The 27,645-nt window shown below is 36.9% G+C and overlaps 4 protein-coding genes across 10 annotated transcripts; all 4 read left to right on the top strand.

Moving 5' to 3' along the window:
* Nucleotides 1-2,623: 2,623 nt before the first annotated feature.
* LOC7490869 (uncharacterized) lies at nt 2,624-7,418 on the top strand. Its single transcript, XM_002311886.3, has 8 exons — nt 2,624-3,365; nt 3,589-3,759; nt 3,866-3,964; nt 4,151-4,258; nt 4,729-4,860; nt 5,387-5,524; nt 6,009-6,230; nt 6,672-7,418. The coding sequence occupies exons 1-8, from the start codon at nt 2,874-2,876 to the stop codon at nt 7,068-7,070; spliced, it is 1,761 nt and encodes a 586-aa protein (XP_002311922.2). The 5' UTR covers nt 2,624-2,873; the 3' UTR covers nt 7,071-7,418.
* A 468-nt stretch (nt 7,419-7,886) lies between these two features.
* Nucleotides 7,887-12,930, top strand: LOC7490868 (ethylene-responsive transcription factor WRI1). The gene is given in 8 exon segments (XM_052454941.1): nt 7,887-8,629; nt 8,730-8,812; nt 8,985-8,993; nt 9,093-9,181; nt 9,540-9,664; nt 9,801-9,877; nt 12,113-12,614; nt 12,649-12,930. Coding segments are annotated over 8 exon segments (1,260 nt in total). The 5' UTR covers nt 7,887-8,423; the 3' UTR covers nt 12,818-12,930.
* Nucleotides 12,931-13,922: 992 nt separating this feature from the next.
* LOC18101280 (protein FAR1-RELATED SEQUENCE 3) lies at nt 13,923-19,791 on the top strand. Of its 3 annotated transcripts, none has more exons than XM_006379364.3 (6): nt 13,924-14,124; nt 14,720-17,041; nt 17,169-17,258; nt 17,619-17,768; nt 18,577-18,692; nt 19,371-19,791. In XM_006379364.3, the coding sequence occupies exons 2-5, from the start codon at nt 14,810-14,812 to the stop codon at nt 18,685-18,687; spliced, it is 2,583 nt and encodes an 860-aa protein (XP_006379426.2). In that variant the 5' UTR covers nt 13,924-14,124; nt 14,720-14,809; the 3' UTR covers nt 18,688-18,692; nt 19,371-19,791. The 3 variants fall into 3 exon arrangements, with proteins under 3 accessions (XP_024463152.1, XP_006379426.2, XP_006379425.2); XM_006379363.3 differs by having other exon boundaries at nt 14,707-17,041; XM_024607384.2 differs by lacking the exon at nt 17,619-17,768 and having other exon boundaries at nt 13,923-14,124.
* Nucleotides 19,792-23,770: 3,979 nt separating this feature from the next.
* Nucleotides 23,771-27,448, top strand: LOC112328478 (uncharacterized). 5 transcript variants are annotated; one of them, XM_052455226.1, is made up of 5 exons: nt 23,771-24,004; nt 24,309-24,356; nt 24,464-26,204; nt 26,282-26,486; nt 26,964-27,448. In XM_052455226.1, exons 2-5 carry the CDS (start codon nt 24,333-24,335, stop codon nt 27,214-27,216), a joined length of 2,223 nt encoding a protein of 740 aa, XP_052311186.1. In that variant the 5' UTR covers nt 23,771-24,004; nt 24,309-24,332; the 3' UTR covers nt 27,217-27,448. The 5 variants fall into 5 exon arrangements, with proteins under 5 accessions (XP_052311186.1, XP_024463245.1, XP_024463244.1 ...); XM_024607477.2 differs by having other exon boundaries at nt 24,290-24,356; XM_024607476.2 differs by having other exon boundaries at nt 23,772-24,004; nt 24,286-24,356.
* The last annotated feature ends 197 nt before the right edge of the window (nt 27,449-27,645 follow it).

The raw sequence follows: 27,645 nt of genomic DNA, 5'->3' as shown, positions 1-27,645 counted from the left end.
GTGTTACAGCCAGACTCACTTAAACTTGTGTCATGCAAGTTTAATTTTATTATTAATATTATAAATATTACTCTTAGGTAAGGCGTTGCAGCCAAACCCAAGATTCTTAAGTATAACTTTGCAGAAAAACCAAAGATTTTTAAATTTTTATTTTTTTTAATATTTTTTATGTAAAAAAAATAACTCGCGGCATCGCGCGGGTATTAAAGCTAGTAGAATACAAAAAGGAGTGGATGCTTTAGACCTTTGTTCATCGTGGAACAATGTTGAAATTAGGGAATGAAAAATAGTTTGGCATAAAAACAAAAAGAAGAGTATCTCCTTAAAGCTAAAGTTTGTGCGCGCATATGCTTCAGCACATTTGAGAAATGTGATCTTTGACACAACTCATGAGTCGTTTTCTCTAAATTATTCCATATAATTTTATGCGAGTTGGCATCACCGTCGCAAATTCTACTAGTAAGAAGTTTTAGTTGTGTTTTTTTCATAGGCCAAACAAAAGCCCAAGACAATCCAGAATTTAGGGTAACAAGTTCCAACATATAAACCCAAGTCCGATGAGCATTTTTAAAGCGTGTTTGGTAGTGTAGTTGCGATTGCTTTTCAAATAATTTTCATGCCAAAATGCATGCCAATGATGTTTTTTCATTTTTTAAAAATCATTTTTGACATCAGCACATCAAAACGATCCAAAATGTACAAACCATATTAAATTTTAACAAAAAAAAAAATTCAATTTTTTTGGGAACGCGGGTTGAACCGCGTTCCCAAACGCTTCCTTAATGAGCTGCAGACTCACCCGCTAAGTCATTCAAATTTGATTAAATTATCTCTCTGAACGGTTCAAAGTTAAACCGACTCGAGCCAAGATGTGAGTTGACAAATCATCGAGTCAATACAATGGTTTCCACTGCTATCAACATGGAGCAAATTAATAATCTAAGCAGTTTGTTGATATGATAATTGCATCATAAGGCTGCACATTGAGGGAGCCCCAAAAATTGCTATGATGTCATGTGTTTGGTATTGTGATAGCAGTTGTAGTTGTGGTTTGAAAAAAAATATTTTATAAAAATTATTTTTAGTAGAGGTTTGTTTGGAAAAATATATGTTTGGTTAAAATTATAGTTGAAATTGAGGTTGAACAAAAAGTAGTTTAATATGTTTGGTTAAAACAATGCTTTCTAAATTAAGGTTATATATATATATAATTTTTAATTTAAATATTGTAGATTTAACTATTGTTATTACATCATGAAATAAATAATATTGATATCAAATACTTTTTATTGTTCCATTAAACTATATATAATTTCATCACGTACGAAATCTATCAAATAAAGACTATATTTTCCATGGTTTCTTAAGCGCGCAACAACATCAAGTAAAATATCATCAATAATAAAATTGGAATTGCGATCAAATTCTGCAAATGCTACGTCATCAAGCGATCTCTTTCTAATTTTTTGAATAAAACACAATTAAAAAATAAAAATTATTTTTTTTTAAACTAGGTCAGACCCAGTTCAATGCATTTAGCTTTGTACCGGATCCGGTCCAGCCAGAACAGTGGAGAGTGACTCTACTATTCACGTGAATAGTAGGGTCACTTAAGTAAACAGTTGAAAGTGAATTATAATTTATTATCCACTGCTCTGTAGGTTTGCGGAAAACAGTTAAGAAATACTTTATGCAAACTTGCGGTTTTATTTAAATTCAAGTGAATAGTAAATTATGGTTCTGCATTACCAAACAATAAACTTCTACAATTTACTTTAAAAGCTGCCACAATCGCATAAACAAATGACATAGAAGGGTTTTGATAAGGAAGCCAGAACGTAAGTAATGGCTGCTAACACGCGCGCTCCTAGCACTATTTAACCTGCGAAACCTTTCGTACCGCAATACTAAACAGCCCTAGGCCAAACTAAGTTGTTCCTGATAGCATGAGAACATTAACCAATGCAACAATTACATATGACATATACAAGTGATCCCCAGGACCAGGAACCAGTTCGAATTTGGATCTTCCATTGATCGATTTGTCACCCCTTCCAATAGAATCTGTTATAGGGATGCCTCACGTAGTTCAGGCATGGGTGTCGATTCCTCTGACTCAGGATCCGCAGCTGAGATCAAGGAAGCTGACTGAATTTTGCCAGCATGCTCCAACCGCATCAAAACAACTCCTCTGGAGAGAAAGAGACAAACGAGAATGAAAGATAATGAATTTGGCAGCAAATATTAACAAAGGTTACATACAGGATTAGCTAGCAAATCCAACATTACAGAAGTTTAAGTAGCCAATGAACCATTTATAGGATTAACTTAGCTCGGTTTTTGCTCATCATGTTTAAACCCTTAACTCATAATCGATGTCCCTTAAAATTCAGTGAGGCACTCCACTAATTTGTTGCTGAAAGAAAAATTAATAGTTTTCACAACCAGAAATTTGCAAGAACTTATAAAGTATAAATTAATACTTGCACATCATTATAATAAAAAAACAACTATAAAAAAAAACACATATAAAAATACTAAAAATATTTTTTAAAGTAAAAATAAATAATTCTAGGACAGTACCGTGCCTCCAAAATCCAACATTGTACCGAACGCCCGGATAACACGACCTAACCGAACAACCTGTCTCTCTCTCCGAATATCCCACACAGAAACTTTGTCTTACATAAGTTCCACATCAACGACATCATCATCACCACCCACCAAACCAAACCTTCAAAAAAACACCAACACAGAACAGTTTCCTTCTCATTTGTTTCAATCTGACATTGAAAAGTAAAGAACTTTGTTGCCCAATTCAATAATTTATTCATATTTTAAATCCATAGCAGTTGTCAAAGAATCAAGAAAGAATGGCAGTGGCAGCCTTTAAATCCACGTCAAGAAGAGCAACAACAACAAGTACAGCAACATCAGATAAAGAAACTTCAACAAAGCAGCACGCTTTACCAAGAAAAACGGTACCTCCAAGAAGATCAAGAAGTGTGAGTGCAGTGTCAAGATCCCATCTTGTTGATACTTCAACAACAAGAACAGCAGCTGAAGGAACAGCTACAGGGTCAACAAATTTATTGATCAAAAGAGACAACCCGCTTTACTGGAGCAATGTTTCCCCGCCTGATAAAGAAGTCGGTGAAGTTGTGGTTGATAAGGAAGAGTCTAAGAGTGCACCCACAAAGCCAAATGTTGATGGTGATAGTAGGAGAGGGAGATCTGTGTCAAGAAAGGCTGATGCTGGAAAAAATGTTTCCGGGATTGGTAGGAGTTTGTCCAGGGGTCCTGTTTCCAGAGGGAGGTCTGTGTCTCGGCCTCCTGGCTCTAGAGGCCATTTCGTGAATTCCGAGGTTGTGCTTTCATTTTTCTTGTATGAAAGCTTTATTTTATTTTATTTTCAATTCATGGATAGCAAAGAAGGGTTAGTTATTAACAGTGGAAGACTGTTTTTTTTATTGATTCGATTCAAGAATCCCGAAGGATTTTGAAATTATTTGTTGTGAAAGGGTTTATTTATTGAATTCGAGAGTAGCAAAGCATGTTTTGCTTATTGTTAGTTGTTGTTTTTGACAGAGTGATGCTGAACGAGAAGGGAGTTCGTTGACGAAGTATAGAAATGGGAGTGGCGGTTTGAGTAGTGTGTCAGATGCTGGGAGAAATAGTGATTTAGCGAGGAGTTATGATTGTAAATTTGAGAAGATGAGAAGTTTTCCGATGCAATCAGATGGATCTGCTTCAGACTTGGTATTGTCTCAAGAAATGCTTTTATGTTTTTGGCATTTATAATAAGATTTGAATGAAGCTGTTTAGTTAAATGATGTTTCCTGTTTTATTTGTTCTTTTTTTCTAGCCTTCTTTGCCCATTAGGAGTTGGGAAGATAAAGGTCTGGGAAGCTCAATTTCAGAAGCTGAAGAGAGAACTATTAAAGCAGTTTTTGAACAAATGCAGGTGAGACCTGAATGGTGTTATGTTTAATTGGTTTGGACATGAGTGATTTGGAGTTATTTATGTGCCGGTGTTCTAAATGGTTAATGAATGAGATTGTATGCTGCCTTTTTACGTGAATGGTTCTGAAACATCAATGGATAAGATGCATGATCCTAATATAGTTTTGGTAATGACCTCATGTTGCAGTCATTCCAAGGGGATAATTTGGGAGATGGCACCTCTAGTCGTATATATGAAACTGTTCGATCTGAAGTTAGACGTGCCATTGCTGACATCCAAAATGACTTGGAAAGTGTAAGTTCCTGTGGTTCATGGATGATAAAGGTTTTCTTACATGATCTAAGTTGTGCTGTTTCCATGCAGGATGTCCCTTTTAAAAAAAAAATTCTTTTGATGTCTATTATAATGCTTTACTAGTTATGAATGCCTGGCATAAGTTTAGCCAACTAGTATTGGCACGCACTTGTTTCAAGAGACCTTAGTTACATGACTTGCCAACGTAGAACATGACATATTGCCCTGACTCTTTGGATGAGTAGGTTGCCTTGACTCTTTGGATTGGTCGGTTGGATATTTGATGTGAGGACGTTAAATTTCAGGAGCATCTGCTGGATTTTATGGTTCCGTTGATTTTTTTTGGGGGGGAATGTGTTATAGAATATCAATTACTTCTTGCACATTTGATTGCAGTCTTTGTATTTTACTGCTTGCTTCCAAGTTTTGTGCTTGTTCATAATTCACTCTGGACTTTGTTTTGAGCTCAGACTATCCGGAGGAGTAACACAACTGCTATTGCATTGGCCAATGTGAATGATATTCCTCCTGATCTAGTCAACCCAAGTGCAGTTGAATTAGTTTTGGACATCAGAAGAGAATATGCCAAGAAGCTTGAGCAGGTAAGTTTTGCTCATTTTCAGCTGAGATTGTGATTGAGAAGTTAGATTGACCATAGGAAATCATTATAAACTTGCTACCCCTTGACATTTGCTTGAGTTGAGCTGGTGTGTGTTAGATTCTAGTTTCAAATTAAGTTAAGGAAAACTTGACATGTATAGTCGATGCTTGTGTTTGCCATGTGATTTGAAGCCACTGTACTACTGAGCAGAGTAAGGTTTTCTTCTAAGAAAATCTGTGAATGTTTTGGCCTGATGAAAATTATTTTGAGATGAAATTTAAAAATGGCTGATGCCTATTTCCTACTTCCGCTGCCACTTGAAGAACGCTTAAAAGCTCAAAAGAGGAGGGATGGGATTGGGATAGACAGGAGGGGGTGGGGTCGCTCTTGTTTCCTAGTTTTGATAAATAGGCGTTGAGATCCATAATTTTCATGATGTCGTGTCTGTGGTGCTTTATGCCTATTCAATTCTCTTCTATAATTTAGTTGGAACAGGCATTACGATTGGATCTCTTTTTAACTTGCAGTCCCAGGAACGGGCAAGGAAGCTTCGAGCAGACCTTGCTGTCGAGGAGCACCGTGGCTTAGAGCTCAGTAGAATTCTGAAGGAAGTGCTTCCGCATCCGAAGATGTCAAATGTGCAGAAACCCCGTGCTGGAAGAAAGGTACATCCTTATTTTTTCTTTTTGCATGTGTGGCTTTCATTCAAGCATATTTCACTAGATGCATTAAAAAGCACGTCTAGCATTGATGTAGAACAGAAGGAGAAAACAGTTAAATATGTTTAGTGAGGGATGATACCACACACATCAAATCAATATCCTTCTGAATCTGAGTTTACATGTTCTGCATATGGTTGATATTCTAAAATATGGAACTTAATTATCCATGCTTTAAGTAAATAAACTAACTATAATTTCAATCTTATCTGGTTATGGTCTCTCTTGCTCTCCCTCCCTCCCCCTGAAGATCTTTGGCTTAGATGTGGTTTTTGATAATGATTTTAGCCATGTTTTTACGGCTCTGTTCATTCACATTATGATTAAGCCTCCACATGCTTAGCAGTTGTGGACTTTCAATGTCATTACCATATAGATGAGTGTTTTAACTGTATTTTTTTTTTTTTTGTTTTTTCTGGTCTGATGACAGTCCAGCATTGAAAGAAGTAAGGTGTCAAAACGATTAACAGATGAAGCCATGGCTTATTTTGATGAATGTGTGTCGCTGTCAACATTTGATAGCTCTGACTTCTCATCGCCTGAGGATCCACCAATCAACTTAGTTGGTGTTGGTGATTGTGCATCCTTTTCCCAGGAAAATTTTAACGCTGCAGCCAACTGCTATCTCAACAGTTTTGCTACCAGTAAACAGGTTTTTTCCTCTCTACATTCTTATCTGTTATTTTTATTCTGAAGAAATACAGCTGGCTGAATCAGTGATTTATTTTCAAAAGATACTGATGCCGTCTCATTTTAAACTTAATTCCTTTTCTTCATGGAGGTGTTTGTTCTTCCTGTCTTGTTCTTTGCTCTGTCTGTTTTATTTTTCCTTCTATAAAAAAACTGTAAGACAATGAGGCTGAAGTGGTAAATGAGATATATAAGCACCCATATACTTCATGCAACATTATGGTGGAAGAACAAAAGTAGAATCTTCCTGCCCCCCCACCCCCCTTTTTCTAGAGAAGAAAGTTCAAGACAGTGAGGTTGAAGTGCTGAAGGAGAAAAAATATAAGCGTTCATATACTTCATACAATATCATGTTGGAGAAATAGAATCTTAGTCTAATGATAAATTATGTTTATGCTTTCAGGAATTGGTTGGTACACATAGCCACGGTGCATCAGTGCTGTCAACCACTGGCAGCTGCCAGGAGCCTGCTCTAGAGGAAGTCACTCTAAACAGCTCAGAAACACCAGACAGTCGGAGGTTGCAATTTTCTTTTGCTCAAAAGCCAAATGATTCCATCGAACTTCAGCAAGATATTAGGAAGTATGTCAAAAGCTTTGAGAAAGACACAGAAAAACCTGCCATCAATTCAAAGATTTTAAGATCAAACCACTTCGATCTGGATGAATATAATTTGCAGGCCTCGAGGCAAAACTTCTTATTTGACACGGTGTTCCTTAATAACAGAATCCAGTCAGGTAGTGTGCTACTGTGCGACGGAGGCATGGGAGTTTCATTTTCACCCTTTGCTGCCGTAATCTAAATGACGTGGTTAGATTTCCACAAATCCATCCTGACCATCTGGAATGTGGAGAACTTTTGTGTGCAATTTGTTCTGGTTTGATGTCTTGTATACAGTGATTCAAGATTGTCTTTGAGAATAGAAAATAGGCAGTTTGTTGCACAGTGAACTTTCAATAGGGTTACAGATATGTGATTTATGTAAAAGGGCTGGGAGCCTTGGACCTCTACTTAGGGTCCCTAAACAAGGGTGTTGTATAGAAAGGGTTCGCTCAGGTTTGTGTGGAGCACACATTTTGTAGGTGTTTGTAAGCTCATATAATGGTTGTAAGATACTGCTATAAATCATATTTGTATCATTGTTGATTTTTCTTTTCTTTTCTGCAATAAGCTTCAAGCCAAAGATGATTAGTTGTGGTGGCCCAGAAGACTTCCAATACCCCCATGGTTCTAAGTACAAAAAAGGTTTATTTTTTCTTCATGGAACTGAACTCTCCACCTCTGGGTACAATTTTACAGATTCATATTTGTTCCTGTCAAGCACACTGTACTGTTATATCCTATAATAATTTAAAACTGAAAAAAGTTAAAGTATTTTAGAAGCGCGTAACAACCACATCCCAAAAAATCAATGCTAAGCTTTGCTTGTTCCACTTGCAGCTCTGCTAATTGCTATCTGCCATGGTGTGTGTGGGACCATGCAATCTTTGTTCCACTGGGTCTGTGGTAATATGAATAAAGCCTAGGGGCGAAAATATAACTATACATTCTGCAGACATGTCCTTACACGTCCCTTGTTATAAAGTGAGTCACAGATCAAACTCACCAAAATATCTGACACAGAAAGCCAACCCATCAGCAACAACAAAAAAACCAGAAAATACAATAAAAATAACTGACATATATCCTTCTTTAACTCTAAATTGCTTAGTAGAAAAGCAGGAAAATCTTTATTGGTGGCATGGCTGCACGAGTTAGCCAAGTGTAGGGTATTAACTCAAGGTTAACTAACCCAGCTCAAAAATCTCTAACCACATGTATGGTTAAAGTTAAACCCCACGAGGCCAAGAAACATGCTCTAGTGAAGTGGCCTCTCCTCTCCTCTCTTCTCTTGTCTCGGCTTTGTGCGTTATTTTAATGCCTTGCACTTCCACTCCTCCTTTCCCGTTGTCTCTCCTTGTTTTGGTAAACCACTTTTGGTCACCAAAATACACTTCTTTCAATTTCCAAAGTCACAAAATCTAAACCAGGGTAGGAAAACAAGAGAGGCCTAGCAAGCGAACATAACATAGACCCATCATTTCTCTTCTGACAAGTCTTGCTTGCCTGCATTCCATCATATTTTGTGCTCTCACATTGCTAAAAGAAGAGGTAAATGAAGAGGTCTTCGTCTTGCTCCTCCTCCTCCTCCTCCTCCTCTTCACCATATTGTGTGGCCTCTGAAAGCATTCAGAAGCCAAAAGTCAAACGCATTAGAAAAAACCAAAAGAGCAATCAGGGGAAATCCCATAAGAATGCTGCTGCTGCTGCCAACAGTCCTAACTCTGGCAAAAGAAGTTCCATTTACAGAGGAGTCACCAGGTACCAAAATCTTGCTCGTCTTTTCAAATTATGATTCTTTTTCCTGGTGGGGTTTTTCAAATATGCACGTGTGACATTCTTGTTGGTTGATCAAGAACAGACATAGATGGACAGGAAGGTTTGAAGCTCATCTCTGGGATAAGAGTTCATGGAACAGCATTCAAAACAAGAAGGGAAAACAAGGTGGATTTTGCTTGATTAATTAAAGATCAACTAAAACCAAGGAGATCTATAATCTTTGTTTATTACTTACAAAATTTTACTTATTTTCTTAATACTTTCTGATCATGTTTTGTTCTTTACACTCATCCCCGTCACTGTAACGCTCACATCCACAACTTTGTCGGCTGCTTAGTTTATTTGGGTAAGCACTCCTCCTGATGATCTCAATCTGGTTTTTTATATATATATAATTAAACCACAAAATAACGATCATGGGATCCTAATTGTGTGTAACATGCAGGTGCCTATGATAATGAGGAGGCAGCCGCACACACCTACGATCTTGCTGCCCTGAAGTACTGGGGGGCAGAGACAACCTTGAATTTTCCGGTATAGCACGCACTCTTTCCTTGACTTTCTTTCATTCTTTCTTTCTTTCAGGAATTGACCTTCGCCAACATTCATGTACTTCAATGGCAAGTTACATGTCCAATTATTACATGAATCTCGTGTGAGCATGTGAATCGAACCAGTCACACTAATGAGTCGGTCTTGATTCATATGAACCGGGTCGGATAGATCGTGTGATAACTTGCTAAGTTACACTCAAACCAGTCACATTATGAATTGTAACTCGATCTTGACTCATACGATTAACCGGGTCGATGGTTCATGCGATAGATTGCAAAGTTATACAGTGAAGTTGATCGAATAAGCCTGTTTTAAGCATAAACTGATGGCGATGCAGATAGAAACATACACAACGGAGATCGAAGAGATGCAGAGGGTGACCAGGGAAGAGTACTTGGCATCACTTAGACGGAAAAGCAGTGGATTCTCCAGAGGAGTCTCTAAGTACCGTGGGGTGGCTAGGTAAATGCCACTTCTCTGTCGTCTTTTATTTCTTTCTCTTCAGCAACAGTTGGTTTTTTGGACTATTATAATTTAATCCCTTGATTCTTGGCACTGGCTATGATTAGTTTGACTTGCTTGGCTTGAATCTTGATAGGCATCATCACAATGGTCGATGGGAAGCCAGAATTGGACGAGTTCAAGGGAATAAATATCTCTATCTTGGAACTTATAGTATGCTCCTCCCTCTCCCTCTCTCTCTCTCTCTCTCACGTCTCATCATATCCTATATATCTTATTGTCAATAATTATTGAAGCTATACCTTACTGGCACGAGACTACAACAATTTGCTATTTTACTTGAATGTCGAGCGTGAGTGTGTGCTCTGGGAAGAATACAATTCTTCGACTTTTCTCCAAAACATTCCCCAGTTGGCAAATTTGACTTCAATTTTGATAACAAATCTTTTATCTCAACTCAAAGTTCCAGTTATCCTGAAGAAACTTTTAGAAGGGTAGGTTTTTTTTTTTTTTGACGGATACTGTTTATGTGTGCTTTTCAAAAATATTTTTAACTTTAAAGTTCCAGTGATCATGAAGAAATTTTCAGAAAGGTGGATTTTTTTTTCACAGTTGTTCGATACCGTTTGTGTTTGTATTTTTAGGTGTTTTTTAATTTTAAAAAATATTAAATTGATATTTTCTAGTGTTTTTTAATTATTTTGATATGTTAATATAAAAAATTTTAATTTTAAATAAAAAACTAGTTTAAAAAACACTATGCAACAACATCTTTTTTGAATTGCACAGTAAGCAGGCAGAGTAGGAGGAGGACTGCTGGGTAGATTCCAAAAACAAAGCTGTCAGGGTATATTGGAATTAAATTTTAAGGTTAGATGTCTTGATTGCAAGAACAGTTTTTTAGCTCATAGCACCTGCAGATGCATCAGGCCCAGGTTAGATTAGCATCTCAGATCATAAAAAGGATTAGATCTTTAGATTACCATATCAATCTAATTACTAAATTAGTATAGAATGTGATACCCACAGATTCGATCACCATGAGGAGGAGGTCACGTGACGCTCCCTTACAATGACAAAAATGGGCACGTGTCAGCTTTGCCAAAAACCCTAGATCTTTAATCTTTTTGCTTGCATAATTTTTTTAAAAATTATTTTTTTATTTTAAATTAAACATTTTTAGTGTTTTTTTAATATATTAATATAAAAAATAAATTATTTTAATATATTTTCAATTAAAAAATAATCATATCTGCACATTAATTAGCCACCCTAGCGGCCCTACTACAAGGTGAGGCTTCTATGACCACAAATTAGGCATTAACTAGCCACCTGAGTGGCCCTTGTCACGGCCTCGTGGTCACCGTCATGGTCGGCCTATGTTGATTATTAACTAGGAGAAATATATAGCAGTTGCAGGTAGGTAGATGACGGTGGCTTTGAAGTCAAAACTTGTTCAGTCTGTCTCATTTCATTGGAAGAGAATACCTGGCTCATGGGCGAGAGAGGATCTACACCGCAATTGCTTTTTGGGTGTAAGAGTTGGGGTAAAATATCTTCTTGCCCTTGTAGATTCAACAACATTCCACTTTGGTCCTTGTAGTTTAAAATTACACAATTTAAATCATGTGGTTTCCAAGAATTCCCAGTGTGGTCAAGTAGCTAATGATGAGCCCTCCTTTGTGAATTCATTTTTTTTGAGATTTAAGATTTTTTTTGTGGGATATTCTTGACTTGTGCATAGGAGCTCGGAAGGAAAAGATGGGAGAGAATATGAGAAAGCTGAGGGCAAAAGGAAGGGAAGGTGGGCATTTTGTCAGGTAGTAGCTAGCTAGATATACATGATGGATATAGGCCAGGGCTTGAACTTTTTCAAAACTACATGATTAAAATTGGGAAGTTCAACTTCAAACTACATGGGTTGAAATGGAATGTCGATAAATCTTTAGGGGCTAAAATAAACATTCCCCTTGGTACTAGCAGGAAAAAAATCACCAAAAACATAGGATTGATCACCTAGAAGAATCCCAACAAAACATCTTCCAAAAGAGAAAAAGGCAAGGTGGTGTGGGGCCTTGCATGCTTGGAAATGGACAGTCTTTTTGGTTAAAAAACTTGAAGGCACGGCTGATTCTTGATGCTGTGCTTGTCTACAAGCAACAAGATCTTGTTCAGCAATGAGCTAGCTAGGGCACAATCAAGAGCACAAACTTTTTAATGTTTCAAGAAGTGAGATTTGAATCCTATTGTTAAAATAACAAGTACATGGCAGGCATGTGAATTCCCAATCTAGCTTTGTTACTTGAAGCAATCAGCCACTAGCTATTTATTATGTTCCATAAAATTATACTCTTCTTGCATGATCTTTAATTTGCTGATTGCTTGATTAATTAATTCACTAATCAGATTTTGTTTGTCTACTTCTTGTTTGTTAATTCTTCTGTAAAGATACGCAAGAAGAGGCAGCGGCAGCATATGACATGGCAGCAATAGAATATAGAGGAGCAAATGCTGTGACCAATTTTGATGCAGGCAATTATATAGAACGGATGAGGGAGAAAGGCATCCCTATAGACCAAATCCTCCAAGAACAACAACAACAACAACAACTTGGTAACAACTCGATTGATCCCGGCATAGAAGTAGAGGCAGGAGTTGAACAACCATCACCGCAACAACAAGAGGAACAAGAGCAAAAAGTAGCTCCGTCGTTGCAAGTTCAATGCACACAGCTAGATTCAAGCTTGGATGGCGCATCTCCCATGGTTATTACGGACACCATCGAAGAGCACGAGCAAGCATGGAGCTTTTGTATGGATTCAGGATGGAATCTCACAATGCTTGATCTTCCTTTCGAAAATTCTTGCGAGCTGCCGGACTTGTTCAATCATACAGGGTTTGAAGACAACATTGACTTGATGTTTGATGCATGTTGCTATGGAAACTAATAGCACAGGAGGGGTTGAAGAGGTTGGTGTTGCAAGGAGCATGGAGGGGAAGGACAGGTTGTTGTCTGACTCTGTTTCAAGTTCTCCAACTTGCTCAACGACCACCTCAGTTTCTTGTAACTATTATGTTTGGATTTTTTTTGGACTTTGGAGGCCGAGGATTGTTGAGGTTTGTTTAGATTTTGTCCTGTTGGTTTTTGTTTAGGTGGATGCGAATAAAAAGGCCTGAAAGATCCCTAGTGTTTTTTTTGTTTTTCTTTCATGTTTGTTTTCTTTTAGAAGAAAATATGAATCAAAAAGTTTAATAATTTTTTTTTTTTAATATGGGTATCCAGATCAGCTTGCGCGCATCTCGACTAATCTCATAAGCCTTGAAGTTAATGACCATGTAAGCCTCCAGTGCCCATCATATTAGCAATCATAGGGCTCGAACCTGAGACCACAGGAAGAATAAACCTCTTAGCCCCAAGATCTTATCACTGGGCCACCTACTAGATAATTAATTTTTTAATTGGCCAGGTATTACCGTGTTCTTTTTAAAATTCTTGTTTTTTTTAATTTTAAATTAATATTTTAATTTTTTTATCTTTTATTTTGATGTGGTAATATTAAAAATAATAATAAAAAATAATTTTCAAATATTTTCAAATAAATATCATTTCAAAAAAAAATCTTTACTATACTCCTAAAGTGATTCATAGTTGGCTTACTTATAAAACTACACAAAAAATAGAGACTATAGTTTTTTGGATAGTGTTTGAAATTGTGATAATAATAATTTTTTAAAATATTTTTTGTTTTAAAATGTATGAAAAAATATTTTTTTTATTTTTAATATCAACACATTAAAATAATACAAAATTATAAAAAATAATTTAAAATTAAAAAATTAAAAGGCTTTCAAAAATCTTTTTTTGAGTAAAAAACAAACATACTTAAAAAGCCGGATAAGTTTTTATAAACCATGATAAATATTATGTTTTCGAAGGAAATGAGATTTATAATTTATCTTTATAAAAGATAATTTTAGTTGTGCTAGTTAAATCTTTAAATAATATTTTTCTAATATATAATTTTTTATAAACAAGATAAATGAAAATCCTCGTTGAAAAACAGAAGAAAAACTGAAAATCCCATGGGCCTGGCTTGTACCCTTGACAAACACCCAAAATCCACATTTCTAACCTCCTCTAAAAAAGGAAAGAAAAAATAAAAATTTCCATATTTGTAACTGTCAGAGTATAATTTTGTAAATATTAAAATAGGAAAGGGTGAAAATGTGAAACAGATAAACCAAAAAGGCTTGAAGTAAAAATTAATAACAACAAGAATTCAAGGGTTACTAATGCTCCAAGAAATCAGAAACCAGAACTCTTCAAAACAGAAAAACACAAAAGACAAAATTTTTATGCAAAAACCCTAACAAAAGAGAGAGATAAAGAAGATTTGGGAAGTGGGTGTTTGTTAAAAAGAGGTTTTATTAGCTTAATTCACTCTATTACCCTTTTAAAGGTCAGTTTCATTTTATTTATGAAGACCCCATTTTTTATGTTGAAGTTTATGGCTTTCATTTCGATAAAGTTTGAAACTTTATTGATTTTTGTCAATGATTTTGTGGTTTTTTTTTTTTAAATGAGAACTGAATTTATTGTGGTTACTGGGTTTTTGTTTACTTGAATTTTGATATGTAAAACATAATACACTCTGCACATTTGCTTGGGGTGGTTTTGCTCTTATAATTCTGTTGTTTTCGTTGTTTTTTTGATGGGTTTGTTAATTTTTGCTCTTATTCTTGATAAAACTATGTTGTGCTGGGATAATAATTAGGCAGTGCCTGGTTACATGGTAGTGACAATGGCAGTGAAAGAATGAAGGAGAAACAAGAAAGCTGCTATATGCTTTATTTTTTCAAGTGACTTTTGCTTGAAGTGTGAATAAAGGCAAAATCTTTAGTTTTCTTGTTATATGTTTTTTTTTCTACTATGCAATAGCCACCTTTTGTTTTTGTTACAATTCTTGCTTACAATTAGACATGTTCAGTAATCTTCATGGATTAGTGTTTTGAACTGGTTACTTTTGTTTAATTCTGATAAGAGAGATTATTCAGGCTGTTTGTACTGCCGATCAAGCTGGAATAAACATGAAGAATTGGTTCTAGTCACGCAGAGAAAACAAAATCTGCATTCACGCTACACCTATGGATGGTGAGGTGGTAGACGTGGAAGTCAGGGAAGGGAATAAACACTTGGCAGTGATTGCTGACCCGAATGAGACTGAGAAACAGAATACAACCGGGAATTATACGGAAGCAGCAGTTAGAAATCAGGATGATGATGGAATTGCTTTACCGCAGGTCGGCATGGAATTTGAATCAGAAGATGCTGCAAAGACATTTTATGATACCTATGCTAAGCGTATGGGATTTAGCACCCATGTTGGTCAGTTTACACGTAGTAGGCCTGATGGGCCAATCGTGACTTGGGAGTTTGCTTGTTCCAAGGAGGTTTTCAAAAGGAAGAATATTGAGAGCTGCAATGCCGTGCTTAGGATAGTGAGGAAAGATTCACATTCAGACAATTGGGCTGTGACAAAGTTTGTCGAGGAACATAACCACTCTCTGGGGACTCCTGGTAAGGTCCTTCGACCACGCAGGCATTTTGCTGGTGCTACAAAAAACATGGCTGAAACGCTGGATGCAACTAATGATGTTTATGTTTCAACAGACGGAAGCCACGTGCCTCATGAACCAAACCATGTTAGGAATGCCTTCCCTGTAGAACCTAATAATCTAGTCAGAAATGTTGCGCCTCTGCCTGCAACCTATTTCAGGGCTCCTGGCGGGAGGAAATCCCTTGGAAGAGATGCTCAGAGTCTCCTGAACTATTTCAAGAAGATGCAAGCTGAGAACCCTGGCTTCTATTATGCAATACAACTTGATGATGAGAACCGCATGACTAATGTCTTCTGGGCTGATGCAAGATCAAGGATTGCTTATAGTCACTTTGGCGATGCAGTTGTTTTTGACACGATGTATAGACCAAATCAATATCAAGTGCCTTTTGCTCCTTTTACAGGCATGAATCATCATGGTCAGATGGTATTGTTTGGTTGTGCATTGCTTCTAGATGAGTCCGAGTCTTCCTTTACTTGGTTATTTAGGACATGGTTATCTGCAATGAATGGCCAGCCTCCTGTTTCTTTCACCACAGACCAAGATAGAGCCATACACATGGCTGTTGCGCTGGTATTTCCAGAAACTCGTCACTGTATTTGCAAGTGGCACATCTTGAGAGAAGGCCAAGATAGGTTGGCTCATATATATCTCGCTCATCCTTCCTTCTATGGAGAGCTTTATAGCTGCATTAACTTTTCTGAGACAAATGAGGATTTTGAATCATCATGGGCCTCTCTCCTTGAAAAATACGACCTCCAAAGGATTGAGTGGCTTCAAGCTGTGTACAATGCTCGCCAACAGTGGGCACCGGTTTATTTTCGTAACACTTTCTTTGCTGCCCTTTCTTCAAATCATGGCATCAGCTCCCTCTTTGATGGGTATGTGAATCAACAGACCACAATACCTTTGTTCTTTAAACAATATGAACTCGTGCTTGAACATTCTCTGGAAAAGGAAATAGAAGCAGACTATGATACAATTTGCACCACTCCTGTACTTAAGACACCATCGCCAATGGAACAACAAGCTGCAAACCTTTATACCAAGAAAGTGTTCACAAAGTTTCAGGAAGAACTAGTTGAAACTTTTGTGTATACAGCAAATAAGATTGAACGAGACGGGATGGCCACTAAATACAGGGTTGCAAAATATGAGCATGATGACAAGGCATACATAGTGATGTTGAATATATCTGAGATGCAAGCGAGTTGTAGCTGCCAGATGTTTGAATATTGTGGCATTCTCTGTAGACATATACTAACTGTCTTCACTGTAACAAACATTCTTACCCTCCCATCTCACTACATATTGAAGCGATGGACTAGGAATGCAAAATCTTGGATTGGATCAGAGGAACAGAGTGCGGATTCACAAGGTCTTGATACTCTGACCTCTCGCTTTAACAATTTGTGCCTTGAAGCTATTAAATATGCAGAGGAAGGAGCAATTGCCATTGAGACTTATAATGCAGCAATCAGCAATTTAAAAGAGGGTGGAACAAAGATTGCTTCTGTGAAGAAAAGTGTTGCAAAAGTCACACCTTATAGATCACATTTTAGTGGAAATAGTCAAGAAGAAAATAACAAGAAAACCCCTACTGCTCCTCATGAAATGATCCCGTCATTGTGGCCTTGGCAGGATGCTATGCCACCTCGGTTTAATCTTAATGATGGGGGAGTACCTTGTGCAGATTTGAATCAGCCCAGCATGGCCCCTGTATCTATTCACCGTGATGGTGGTCCAACCGATAACTCGGTATGCAGCAGAACCTATGTTTTTAATGTCTGATCATTGTCATAAAATTATACTATTTGAGGTCATAGAAATTTTTCCTTCCAAGCATCTGAACATAGTTTGTGATTTTATCATTGAAATAATGCAGGTGGTTCTCACTTATTTTAAGTCCATGACTTGGGTCATTGAAAATAAGACTTTGACACCAGCTGGTAAAGTAGCTGTCATCAACTTGAAAGTACGTAGTCTTTTCTTTTACTGAGCCGTTGACTTTTGTAAACTTAGTCTTACATTATTTTTCAGAAATTTTCATTAACTAGTTACACGTTATTTGCTAGAAATTTATGCCAATTGTGTTATTTGAAAGCACCAGCTTCCTCTGCACAGAGCTTGCATACTATTTCACAGCTGTTGCTATGTCCAATGAAATTTTAACTGTTAACTAGTTCATTTTGGTCCCTCATATGCTCGCAAATTAATTAAGCATGGATGCTAGCTAATGAGCATACTGTGATACATTCATTTTATTATTCTGGCATTTTCAGTTTCATTTGTGCATGCTATAAATTATCAATTATTTCCCTTGTCCTTGCTCTAGTTGCAAGATTATGGTAAAAATCCATCAGGGGAGACAGAGGTACAGTTTAGGTTAACCAAGGTCACGCTGGAGCCTATGTTGAGATCCATGGCCTACATTAGCCAGCAGCTCTCAACTCCAGCTAATCGAGTTGCTGTCATCAATCTGAAGGTACAAAACCAGATTTTACTATTCTTGTATGTGAAAACTTGCTAAAACAGTAAGGCTAAATACTTTGTGTCAGATTGGATTTAATCACTTTCATTAGTGTATTTTTAGTTCTCTCTAATAAGGTTTAATATTATGGTCTGCATAGATTCGTATGACATAGGCATTTCTTTTGAATGAAACCAGCTCCATGTTTTTCTGAATAAAAAATTGATGTAAAAAAAAATCTCAAAGATGGCCATTATACGTGAGCTCACAAGCTGCTTCCCTCCACTATTAGCACCATCCTCTTGAAGAAAGTATAGAAAATCTCTTTGTTATGCTATATGCAGCACATCGTTGACACGGGCTTGAGATCCAATCACAGATCCCACTAAAGAGCTGGGATAGTGATTCTGGAAACTCGGTTCTTATAAATCCACAAAACCTTACCATGTCCCATAACCTCCTTTTATCTTTATACTTGCCAATTAAACCCAGAAATGTCAAGCGTGTCTTGCATTTCACAGCCTTGTGATCTTGTGACTGGTGAGTTTCACCAAAGGCATGCTTAATATTAGATGTCTTGGAGAATGTCAGGGCTTTTAGTTTTTTGTTGCTCCTATGTTAGGTAGGTACATCATGTTAGTATTTATTTTTTATTTTACTTATCATCTCAAATGAGTAGTATTGCATCATCTGGTCACTTGAAAGTTTCAATCTTTTGTTTGTCCTATAAATCACTAGGAAAAGCCAACATAGACAATTATGCAAGGCTTGGTTTTGTTTTTTTTCAACTCTTTTTTTTTTTTTTTTTGCTTATTGTCTCCAGCTCCAAGATACCAAGACAACAACTGGAGAAACAGAGTTAAAATTTCAGGTTTCTAGAGATACACTTGGTTCCATGTTGAGATCAATGGCATACATCCGTGAGCAACTGTGAGAACTGTAAGTGTATTCATTTGGATTTTAAAATTTTGCTACTCATTGAATAATTAGCAAGATCTTTAGTCCAACTCCCATGTCTTAGCAGAGTTCAATTTGCTTGTCCCATGAATGGCAAAATGGACTAATTGTCATTGCTTTGACGTGGCTATAAAACATTAATCTGGTTAGTTGATTTTGGTTTGACCAGTGTTGGCATGGTTGTTGGAAACAGGTCGCCATTGGCTTAAATCCCTTATGTGCCAACTATAAGATATGAAATACTGATAATTTCCACTCTTAGATTATAAATTACCATTATGCTAAGCTGAATGTAGATGATATGCTGGCATTTTCAGGCCACCAACACTAGTTCTGCAGTGTTACCTCACATTAGGCATTGGTTATTATATAACACATTCTCACTCGAAGAAGATATTCAGAGAACATGGGTTCTTGTAGTAATTGAAGTTTTAATATGGCAGTTGCTAGTATATGATGTCCGAGTCAGAATTTTACTTTCTGAGGTTCATGTATATAATGACCGAAATTGAGGAGACTGTTCTTGCGGTTGGGCTAGAAACACCTTCATATTAGAATGTGATATGATCGATCCACTCCTTGAAGTGTTTTTGCTGGTGTCTTTTCAATGTGGCACAACAAAATAATGTGTGCTGACATGAACATCTGTGATTCCTGCAGGTTTTCCGGCAGCAGCTTCATTTTACCAATTCTGTAATCAAGAATTGTATAACCTGTTAGAATTCCTTTGGGTGAGCTGAGCCCAAAATAGATCCAGGCTTCCAGCTACACCGGGAAAGCTAGCAGGAGTGGAAGTGTGCTCTTTCTGGTCTGGTAACCATTCGTGTATGATGTGCATGCTCCAGTGACATACAACGTGTGGCCTTAGCTGTAGTTAGGTATGGGGTATTGCTATTCCATATGACCAAGTTTGGATTAGCTGTAGTTAGGCATTGTTAATCTTATTCCTAACGTCTAGATAAGATAATACATGGTTTCCTTGTAACAATGGGCTGGAAACTTGATTTGTAAATGCGAGTAATTGTGAACAGTCGTATAATATTATATTGAATGAGCATTGCATATATATTATTGTTTCCCATCTTTTGGAGCTGGTGTCATTTCTTTTATTAGTTTTGGCTCCCCTCGTAAATGTACTTGCAACTACCAGCAGAACTATCTTTAGGGTTCTTAATCTCTGCCTGGTTACATTTTCTCTGTGCAGGCCCCCAACAGTCCACATTGCCACACAAATCACTGTCACAATACTGATTTCAACACGGTCTTGGAAGATCACCATCAGGATTCAGCAACTTTGCTGCCTGCATAGTTTTGAGACCCGGCCCGACCCGGGTCTGGGACCGGTCCGGGTCTAAGTAAAAACCCGCCGGGGAGTTAGCCCGGCGAAACCTGGTCGACCCGGTGGGTTGACCCAGAACCCGGTTGACTCGGGTAAACCCGGCTGAGACCCGGCTACCTTCTTCTTTTTTTCTTTTTTTTTTTTATCAAAACAAGTATCTTCTACCTCGCCTGAAAACAAGAAGACAACCCTTCTTCAACAGCTAGATATCTCCAATCTGTACTTCAATATCTCAATAAAAATCTTGCAAAAGTTTTCAAATATTCTCCAAAATCCTCCAGTAGAAACTTCTCATATATGATCAAAAGCTTATCCCCACTGAACTAATTTGGGAAAATAAGAACTGAAGCCCTAGATTATGGGCCAAGCTGATGGGATCTAGTCACAGATAAGAAAAACAATAGATTTATTTCAATGCTAGAAGAAAGCGAAATCCAAAAAAAGAAAGAAGAAAACAGTATCCCCTGCCTCACCTGAAAACACACCTCTAGAATTTCAAATTCCTTAACCAAGTTCTCCTCGCTCGTAACTTTAAACTAACAAGACAAATTAATTTTCTCCTTATTATTTAAACAATCACTGCAGCACCCCTTTGAATCTCCCTTTGTTTCTCTCTCTTCTTCTCTTCCCTTCATAAGTCAGATCCATCCCATAACCCTTGCTCTCTTTCTCACATATCTCTTCCAAAACTCCTAAATTCTCACTAATTCTAGAGGTTCTTGTTTCAAAGTTAAAGTTTTTTTGAGTTTTTGGTGCTGGATTTTAAAAGATAGTGAAGAATTTGAAGTGGGGGGGGGGGGTTGATGGTTGTTGACAAGAAGATAACTTTGAAGCAGAAAGTGACAAGGCAATAGATTTTACGGTCACTTAAAGTATTATAATTGTTTTTTTTGGGTTGATCTGGGTCAACCCATCTGACCCGTGATTCGATCATTAAATCGGGTCGACCACCGAGTTGAGTTTTAAAACTATGGCTGCCTACATAGGAAGATTTTTGAAGAGTGAAAAGGGAGAAAAACCATTTTTTCAGCCTATGGAATGGATCCATCATAAATCTACCTAATTCAGGATATTTTTCTTTCAACACTCCCAAATGAATGAGGCCAGACCACTTTATGAATCCAAACAATAGCCAATTAAATCTTTTCTTATCTAATCTAGACCGTAAACTTGTTTTTCAACCAATAATGTAGTTTTTCATCTGTTTTTCAAAACCAGCAATGGTTTATCCCTCTTGATGTCAAACTTGACTGAGGATCACAATTCTTGGCCAGAAAAATGGATTTATTTGACAAGGCTCCTTTTTATTATTATTATTATTATTATTAATCTTTATAATCATTACAGATGTGAAGATAGAATTTAAGGTTATTACCTTCTTGTTCTTTATGCAACTCAAAAATCATTAGATCTTCTATCTAACAAGAAAGAAGTTGGTATAGGTAAGAAAAATCCAAGAGAAAAAAGCTTCTCATAGATGCAAAATTTGTATATGTATCGTCTGTGAACTCCTACTTAATTGATTAAAAAAAAAATAATTACCAAACTTTGAAGATAAAAAGGCATCAAGAAAAGGGACAAACATAAAATATACTCGGTGCAGTATCATTTCTTACAGCCAAATTATTTTTTATATTAATTTTACCCTTAAACTCGGTTATAATTATTTAACAAAAACTATTAGATTTTATATAAAATGATATCATTTATTACAAAATAAAAGTACAATTTGAATGAAAATATAAATAAAAAAACTTGGAATTTGATAAAAAAAATAATTTTTTTAAGTCATTGAGAGTTTGAAAATAAGATTCGTACAAAATACTATGTAATGATAAAAGCGATATATTTTTTTATATAGTTGGAGACTGGACAAAGAAAAACGAAAGCCACGAAACGGCATAACTTCAACGAAAGCGAGCTTTCCTCTCTCTATCTTGTTTTCCTCAAGAAAACTTTGTTCCCTTTTCCTCTCACACCGGTTCACATCCCGCCGAAACATTTCCGATACACCAAAAGCTTCGGAATCTCGCTTAAGTTTCCTGGTATCTTTCTTTCTTTCTTTCTGTATTTTCTTCTTCTTCAATGATTTCTGAGTTCTATCATATGCCAAGAATGCCTATCATGTGTATGATGAATTGCCGGTTGCCGGCCACTGATGAATTTGATGCTTTCTTTCGTTTCTTTCTCGCATTTTTGTCTTCAATTCCTTGTGGGGTTTAAGCATTTCAGTTGGTTTTGTGTAGGAATCTTGGATCATTGGTCTCTGCTTCTAGTTAAGGTAACCAAATGGGATTGTGCTTTCCTTCAACACCCAAGAAACTGGCCATGACTATAGGATTATTTGCTTCTGGAGCTGCTCTTTTTGCTCTTGGCTTGCATAAATGCTATGTCAACATTGCTCCTCAACGAGCTCGTATCGAAGCTCGTAATGATTTTGTCAGAGAACGATTAAGAAAGAAGTATGGCAAAGAATAGAAGGAATTATGCTCGCTGCTCTAGCTACCCAACAACAGCGAGTTCGCTCCAAGTGAAAATCCTAATGATCTCGGCTTAACTCGAAAATAAAAGCATCTGTGGTTACAATCGGAAATCTGTTATGGATACAACATTATTCACTTTGAAATTATATCTTTATCTAAATTTTGTTATTTTCTTGGAGATTATATTCACCTTTTCTAAGCACTCAGTGTGTTGATTCCACAAGACTCCGTATTCCTTTAATCCTTTGCTAGCAGATACAAGAAAATTGTTAAGGCTATCGGGTTGGTTATGAACCCAATTAGAAGGAAGAATAGTGGACCTATCTGCCTTGGCTATCCAATCTGCAGCATGATTTGCTTTCCTAATTACAGCTATAACAACACTACCATGATGCATGATATGCAGTTGCTGCTTCTACCTCCCCTTCAATGCACAGGGGTAGAATCCTTGACGACTGACACAGCAGCAGCAGCAGCAGCAGCGGATTCAATTGTAGTCACTTGGGGGTGGAAAATCGAAGCCAAGGCTAGGGACTCGCGAATAGCAAGAGCTTCTTCTTGTGCCACTGATCCACATTTTCAAACAAGACCAAATTTGTCTTCCACTGAGGCTCCGTTGGAGTCTCCACCGGCAATATCAATTCCTGCGCGAGAAGCTCCTTGAACATACGATGAGTCACACAATTCAATTTCATTTCATACTGTCCATGTCTTGTCCACTTCACCGCTTGTACTTGCAAGAAATGTTGGCTCGTGCCTGGAGTCTACATCTGAAGTGTACAGAAGAATTTGGAAATGTGGTATTTATTTTTTTAATTTATTTTTTAAATATATTAAAATAATTTTTTTAAAAAATACTTTTAAAATACAAAAATAATAAGATATTTAGAGATTTTTTATAAAAAAAAATAAAAAATTTGGAGGTGTTTTTTCTTTTTATATATATATATATAGTTTAAATCGCTAATTAAGAGGGATGAGATTTCGAAATTATTAGTTAAAAAGCTTTTTTTTATTCTTTTTTACTAATCAAGGAATTAGCTTTTATGAAGAGAATCATACAATTTATCTTCTCATGTTTAATATTTTTCTCCCTTTTTATTAAGAGGAAAAAAATGATCATCTATGCACTAATTTGTTTATAAATTCTCCTTTTGTTTTTTTTTTTAACTCTTAATTTTAACTAATCATTACCAAAATTATATATATATATTAAAAAAAAAAATGCTGAACGAAAGTTACGAAACGGCACCACTTTAATGAAAGCGAGAATTCCTCCTTTTTACCTTGTATTTCTCTAAAGGAGTGAACTTTTTTTCCTTTCCCCTATCACATTCCGCCGATACATTTCCGATACACCAAAAGCTTTGTACTCTCGCGTTCCGGATCCGACACCCGAAACCGCCGAGTCTCATCCCAATATTTCGGCCCAATAAACCCGAGATTTCGGTTTTGGACAGTTCCTTAACAAAGTAAGCACTCCTTTTGTTTTCATGATCAGACTTGAAAGATTGAATCTATCAGTTTTAGAAGCTTAATCAAGTGAGTTGATGAAGTTTAGCTTGAAAGCTGAAATGGGTTGTGTTTTTTTGGTCTTGAAATTGCCAATCATGATTAGTTTAGTAGTGATTGATCATAATTATGGGTAGATATTGATGTTGTTAAAAATGTAAGTGAAAAAGTTTCGTTTTTTATGACTGTTTGATTCTTGTTTTTACTTAATTGCTGGGTTACTAATATTTTATTTTTGAAGTCAGTACTGTGTTAGAAGTTGAGAGTTTTTTCCAACAGTTTTCCAGGATGCAATTTAAGGATAATAACCATGTAAGGATTTGATGTGTTTGATGATTTTTCTTTTTAGCTTAAACCTCAAGTAACTGTAGTTTTTGAGTATTTGAGTTTTGCACTTTTGATATGTTTATGAACTCCAGAATTTGGCACCTCCTAGAGCTACTGATCCTGGATGGGCTCATGGGACTATGGTTAATGGGGGTAGGCAAAAAATCAAGTGCAAATACTGTCATAAGATTTTTCTTGGCGGCGGAATTTCTAGACTGAAGCAACATTTGGCTGGAGAAAGAGGGAATGTAACTCCGTGTGAAGAAGTACCCGAGGAAGTTAAAGTTCAGATACAGCAGCATTTGGGTTTTAAAGTTTTGGAGAAGCTAAGAAAGCAGAAAGAAGCAAATAGCGCAAAGAATTCGTTTTTGTCGTACTTTCGGGATAAGGAAGGAGATGACGAGGACAATGATGATGCGGGGCCACTGCAAAAGATGGCTATCAGGAGAAGGGGTAAAGAGGTCTTGGAAGGGACATCTAAGCGAACCAAGAGACGCAGGAAGCAATATCTGCCAATGGCTGTGCCTGTTGTTGCTCGACCTTTGCTCCAGAATCTTGCTTCCCAGGAGAGCATCGACCAGGCTGATATCGCTGTTGCAAGATTTATGTACGAAGCTGGAGTACCATTAAGTGCAGCAAATTCTTGTACTTTTCAACAGATGGCTGATAGTATTGCTGCTGTAGGCCCTGGCTATAAGATGCCCTCATACAATGCTTTGAGGGGGAGATTGCTGAATAAAAGTGTCCAGGATGCAGGAGAATATTGCACAGAATTGAGAAAGTCTTGGGAAGTGACTGGATGTTCGGTTTTAGTTGATAGGTGGATGGATAGAATTAATCGCACAGTCATAAATTTTTTTGTTTATTGTCCCAAGGGTACCATGTTTTTGAAATCTGTGGATGCGACAGACATTACAAAATCAGCAGCGGGACTCTATAATCTATTTGACAGTGTTGTTCAAGAAGTTGGTCCCAAGATTATTGTCAATTTTGTGACAGATACTTCTCCCAGTTATAAAGCTGCTGGAAAACTCCTAGCAGATAAATACAAGACCTTTTTCTGCAGCACCTGTGGAGTGCAGTGCATTGACCTGATGCTCGAGGAAATTTCAAAGAAGGATGAAGTAAAGGAGGTCTTAGAAAAGGCTAAAAGAGTAACTCGGTTCATTTATAACAATGCTCGGGTCCTTAATCTGATGAGGAAGAAAACAGGTGGAAGAGATATTATCCAACTTTCAAGGACAAGGTTCGCTTCCATCTTCTTGACACTGCAAACAATTGTAACTTTGAAAGGCCATCTTGAGCAGATGTTTACAAGCAACTCATGGATGCAGTCATCTTTTACTAAGCAAAGAGCAGGAATTGAGGTGGCAGAAATTTTGGTGGATCAACTTTTCTGGTCCATGTGTGACCATGCCTTGAATGTTGCAAAGCCCCTGCTTTCCGTTTTACACCTCATGGACTGTGAAGATAGACCATCCATGGGATATGTATATGATGCGATGGAAAAGGCAAAGAAAAGTATTATTGCAGCATTTGACAATATGGAATCTGATTATGCATCATACTTGAAGATTATTGATCATGTCTGGCAAGAGGAATTCCATAGCCCTCTTCATGCAGCTGCATACCATCTCAACCCAGCTGTATTCTATAATGCCAATTTCTCCTTCAACAAAGTAATTCAAAAAGGTTTACTTGATTGCATTGAGACCATAGAGCCTAGTTTATCTGCCCAAGTTACAATCACTAGCCATATAAAATTCTATGAGGAAGCCGTAGGGGATTTTGGTCGACCTGTGGCATTACATGGACGAGAATCATTAGTGCCAGGTTAATGTCCATAACAAAGTTTGTATAACCAAGTTCTTTTATAATTTATTACTAAATAAATCTGTCTATTTATGCAGCTACATGGTGGTCACTCTATGCAGCAGATTACCCTGATCTGCAGCGCTTAGCAGTCAGGATATTAAGTCAGACCTGTAGCATCACCACATCTGAGAGGAGCTGGAGCATGTTTGAATGTATCCAGTATAAGAAGAGAAATCGATTGGAGCAGCAAAGATTAAGTGACCTTACATTTGTTCACCATAACTTGTTCCTAAAAGAGAGGTAATTTTCCTTCTCCTCATCAGTTTCATTGCTGCTGTTTTGTTGGACGATAGACTGGAAGCTCTGTCGTACACATTTTCTTCCATCCTCTGGGTCTGAAAAATGAAAGAAATCTCAATGACTTGATTCCGTGTTCAATTTTTTGTGTTTACCAAGCATTCCTTGGATTAAGCTTCATGGATTGATTGTTATCCTTAATGAAGTCATGATACCAATTTCACTACCACTGATCAATCCTTAGTTCCTGCACAATTTCATAAGGTTTGTCTATGCTTTATTCACATTGGAGAGAAAGTAATTGATTAAATAACTTTTCTTTGCCTTTCATCAGAGTTGATTAGCTTTTATAAGAACTTTTGTTGTCGTCCTGATATAATATTAAATGATATTTTACACCTTTGTGATCCTCTTCTCTTGATTAAACTCTCCTTGAATGTAAAATGTTGCAAATGCTAATTTTTCTGTTTTACATCCAAGAAGGCGAGCTGAGGCAACTAAATCCAGGTGCATGAGAAACAACATTGATCCTACATGCTTAGAAGCTATGGATGCCAATATGGGAGACTGGGTGGAGGATTTGGAAGAAGACTTAAGCTGGATGGATGTAACAGTCACCACTGAGGAAGTGAATCATGAAGTACAAAATACTGATGATTCCAACTCCAACGAGAGTACTGATGACAGAAGCAGTGATCTCACAAAAGGTCTTGATGGAGATGATGATTTGTAGTGACCCACTTAGTTTGTCATAGGATAGCAAATTGGAGAGTTCATATAATTGTCTGGAATCTATTTGTGAAACTAGTTTCATTCACGTTGTAGGAATTGCTAAATCAAGGGAATTATCCTGCTTATGTTGAATGGAAATATAGAAATTTGGATCCTGCACGATTTCATTTTGTGGCAAGAATTGTGTGTAAATTTTACAAAGCTACAGAGTGGATAGGCATAAATTCATTTTCTTTCCCTGCAAATTCAAAACTAATGCAGCTTCCAACTCAGATCATGCGTATTTTCAATTATTTAAGGTGGGACATTTTTACATTGTACTGCATAACCCCATGGGAAGGTTTTGCATTGTTTGATTTTGTGCATACAGATAGTTCAGTTGAAAGAGCTTAATAGAACTTGCCACTTCACCAGTTTGCCAATGAACTCC

This window comes from Populus trichocarpa, chromosome 8 (assembly GCF_000002775.5).
Source record: "Populus trichocarpa isolate Nisqually-1 chromosome 8, P.trichocarpa_v4.1, whole genome shotgun sequence".
Lineage (NCBI taxonomy): Eukaryota > Viridiplantae > Streptophyta > Magnoliopsida > Malpighiales > Salicaceae > Populus > Populus trichocarpa.
Note: the sequence above shows the minus strand (reverse complement) of the source record. Positions and strands in the feature narration are given on the sequence as shown.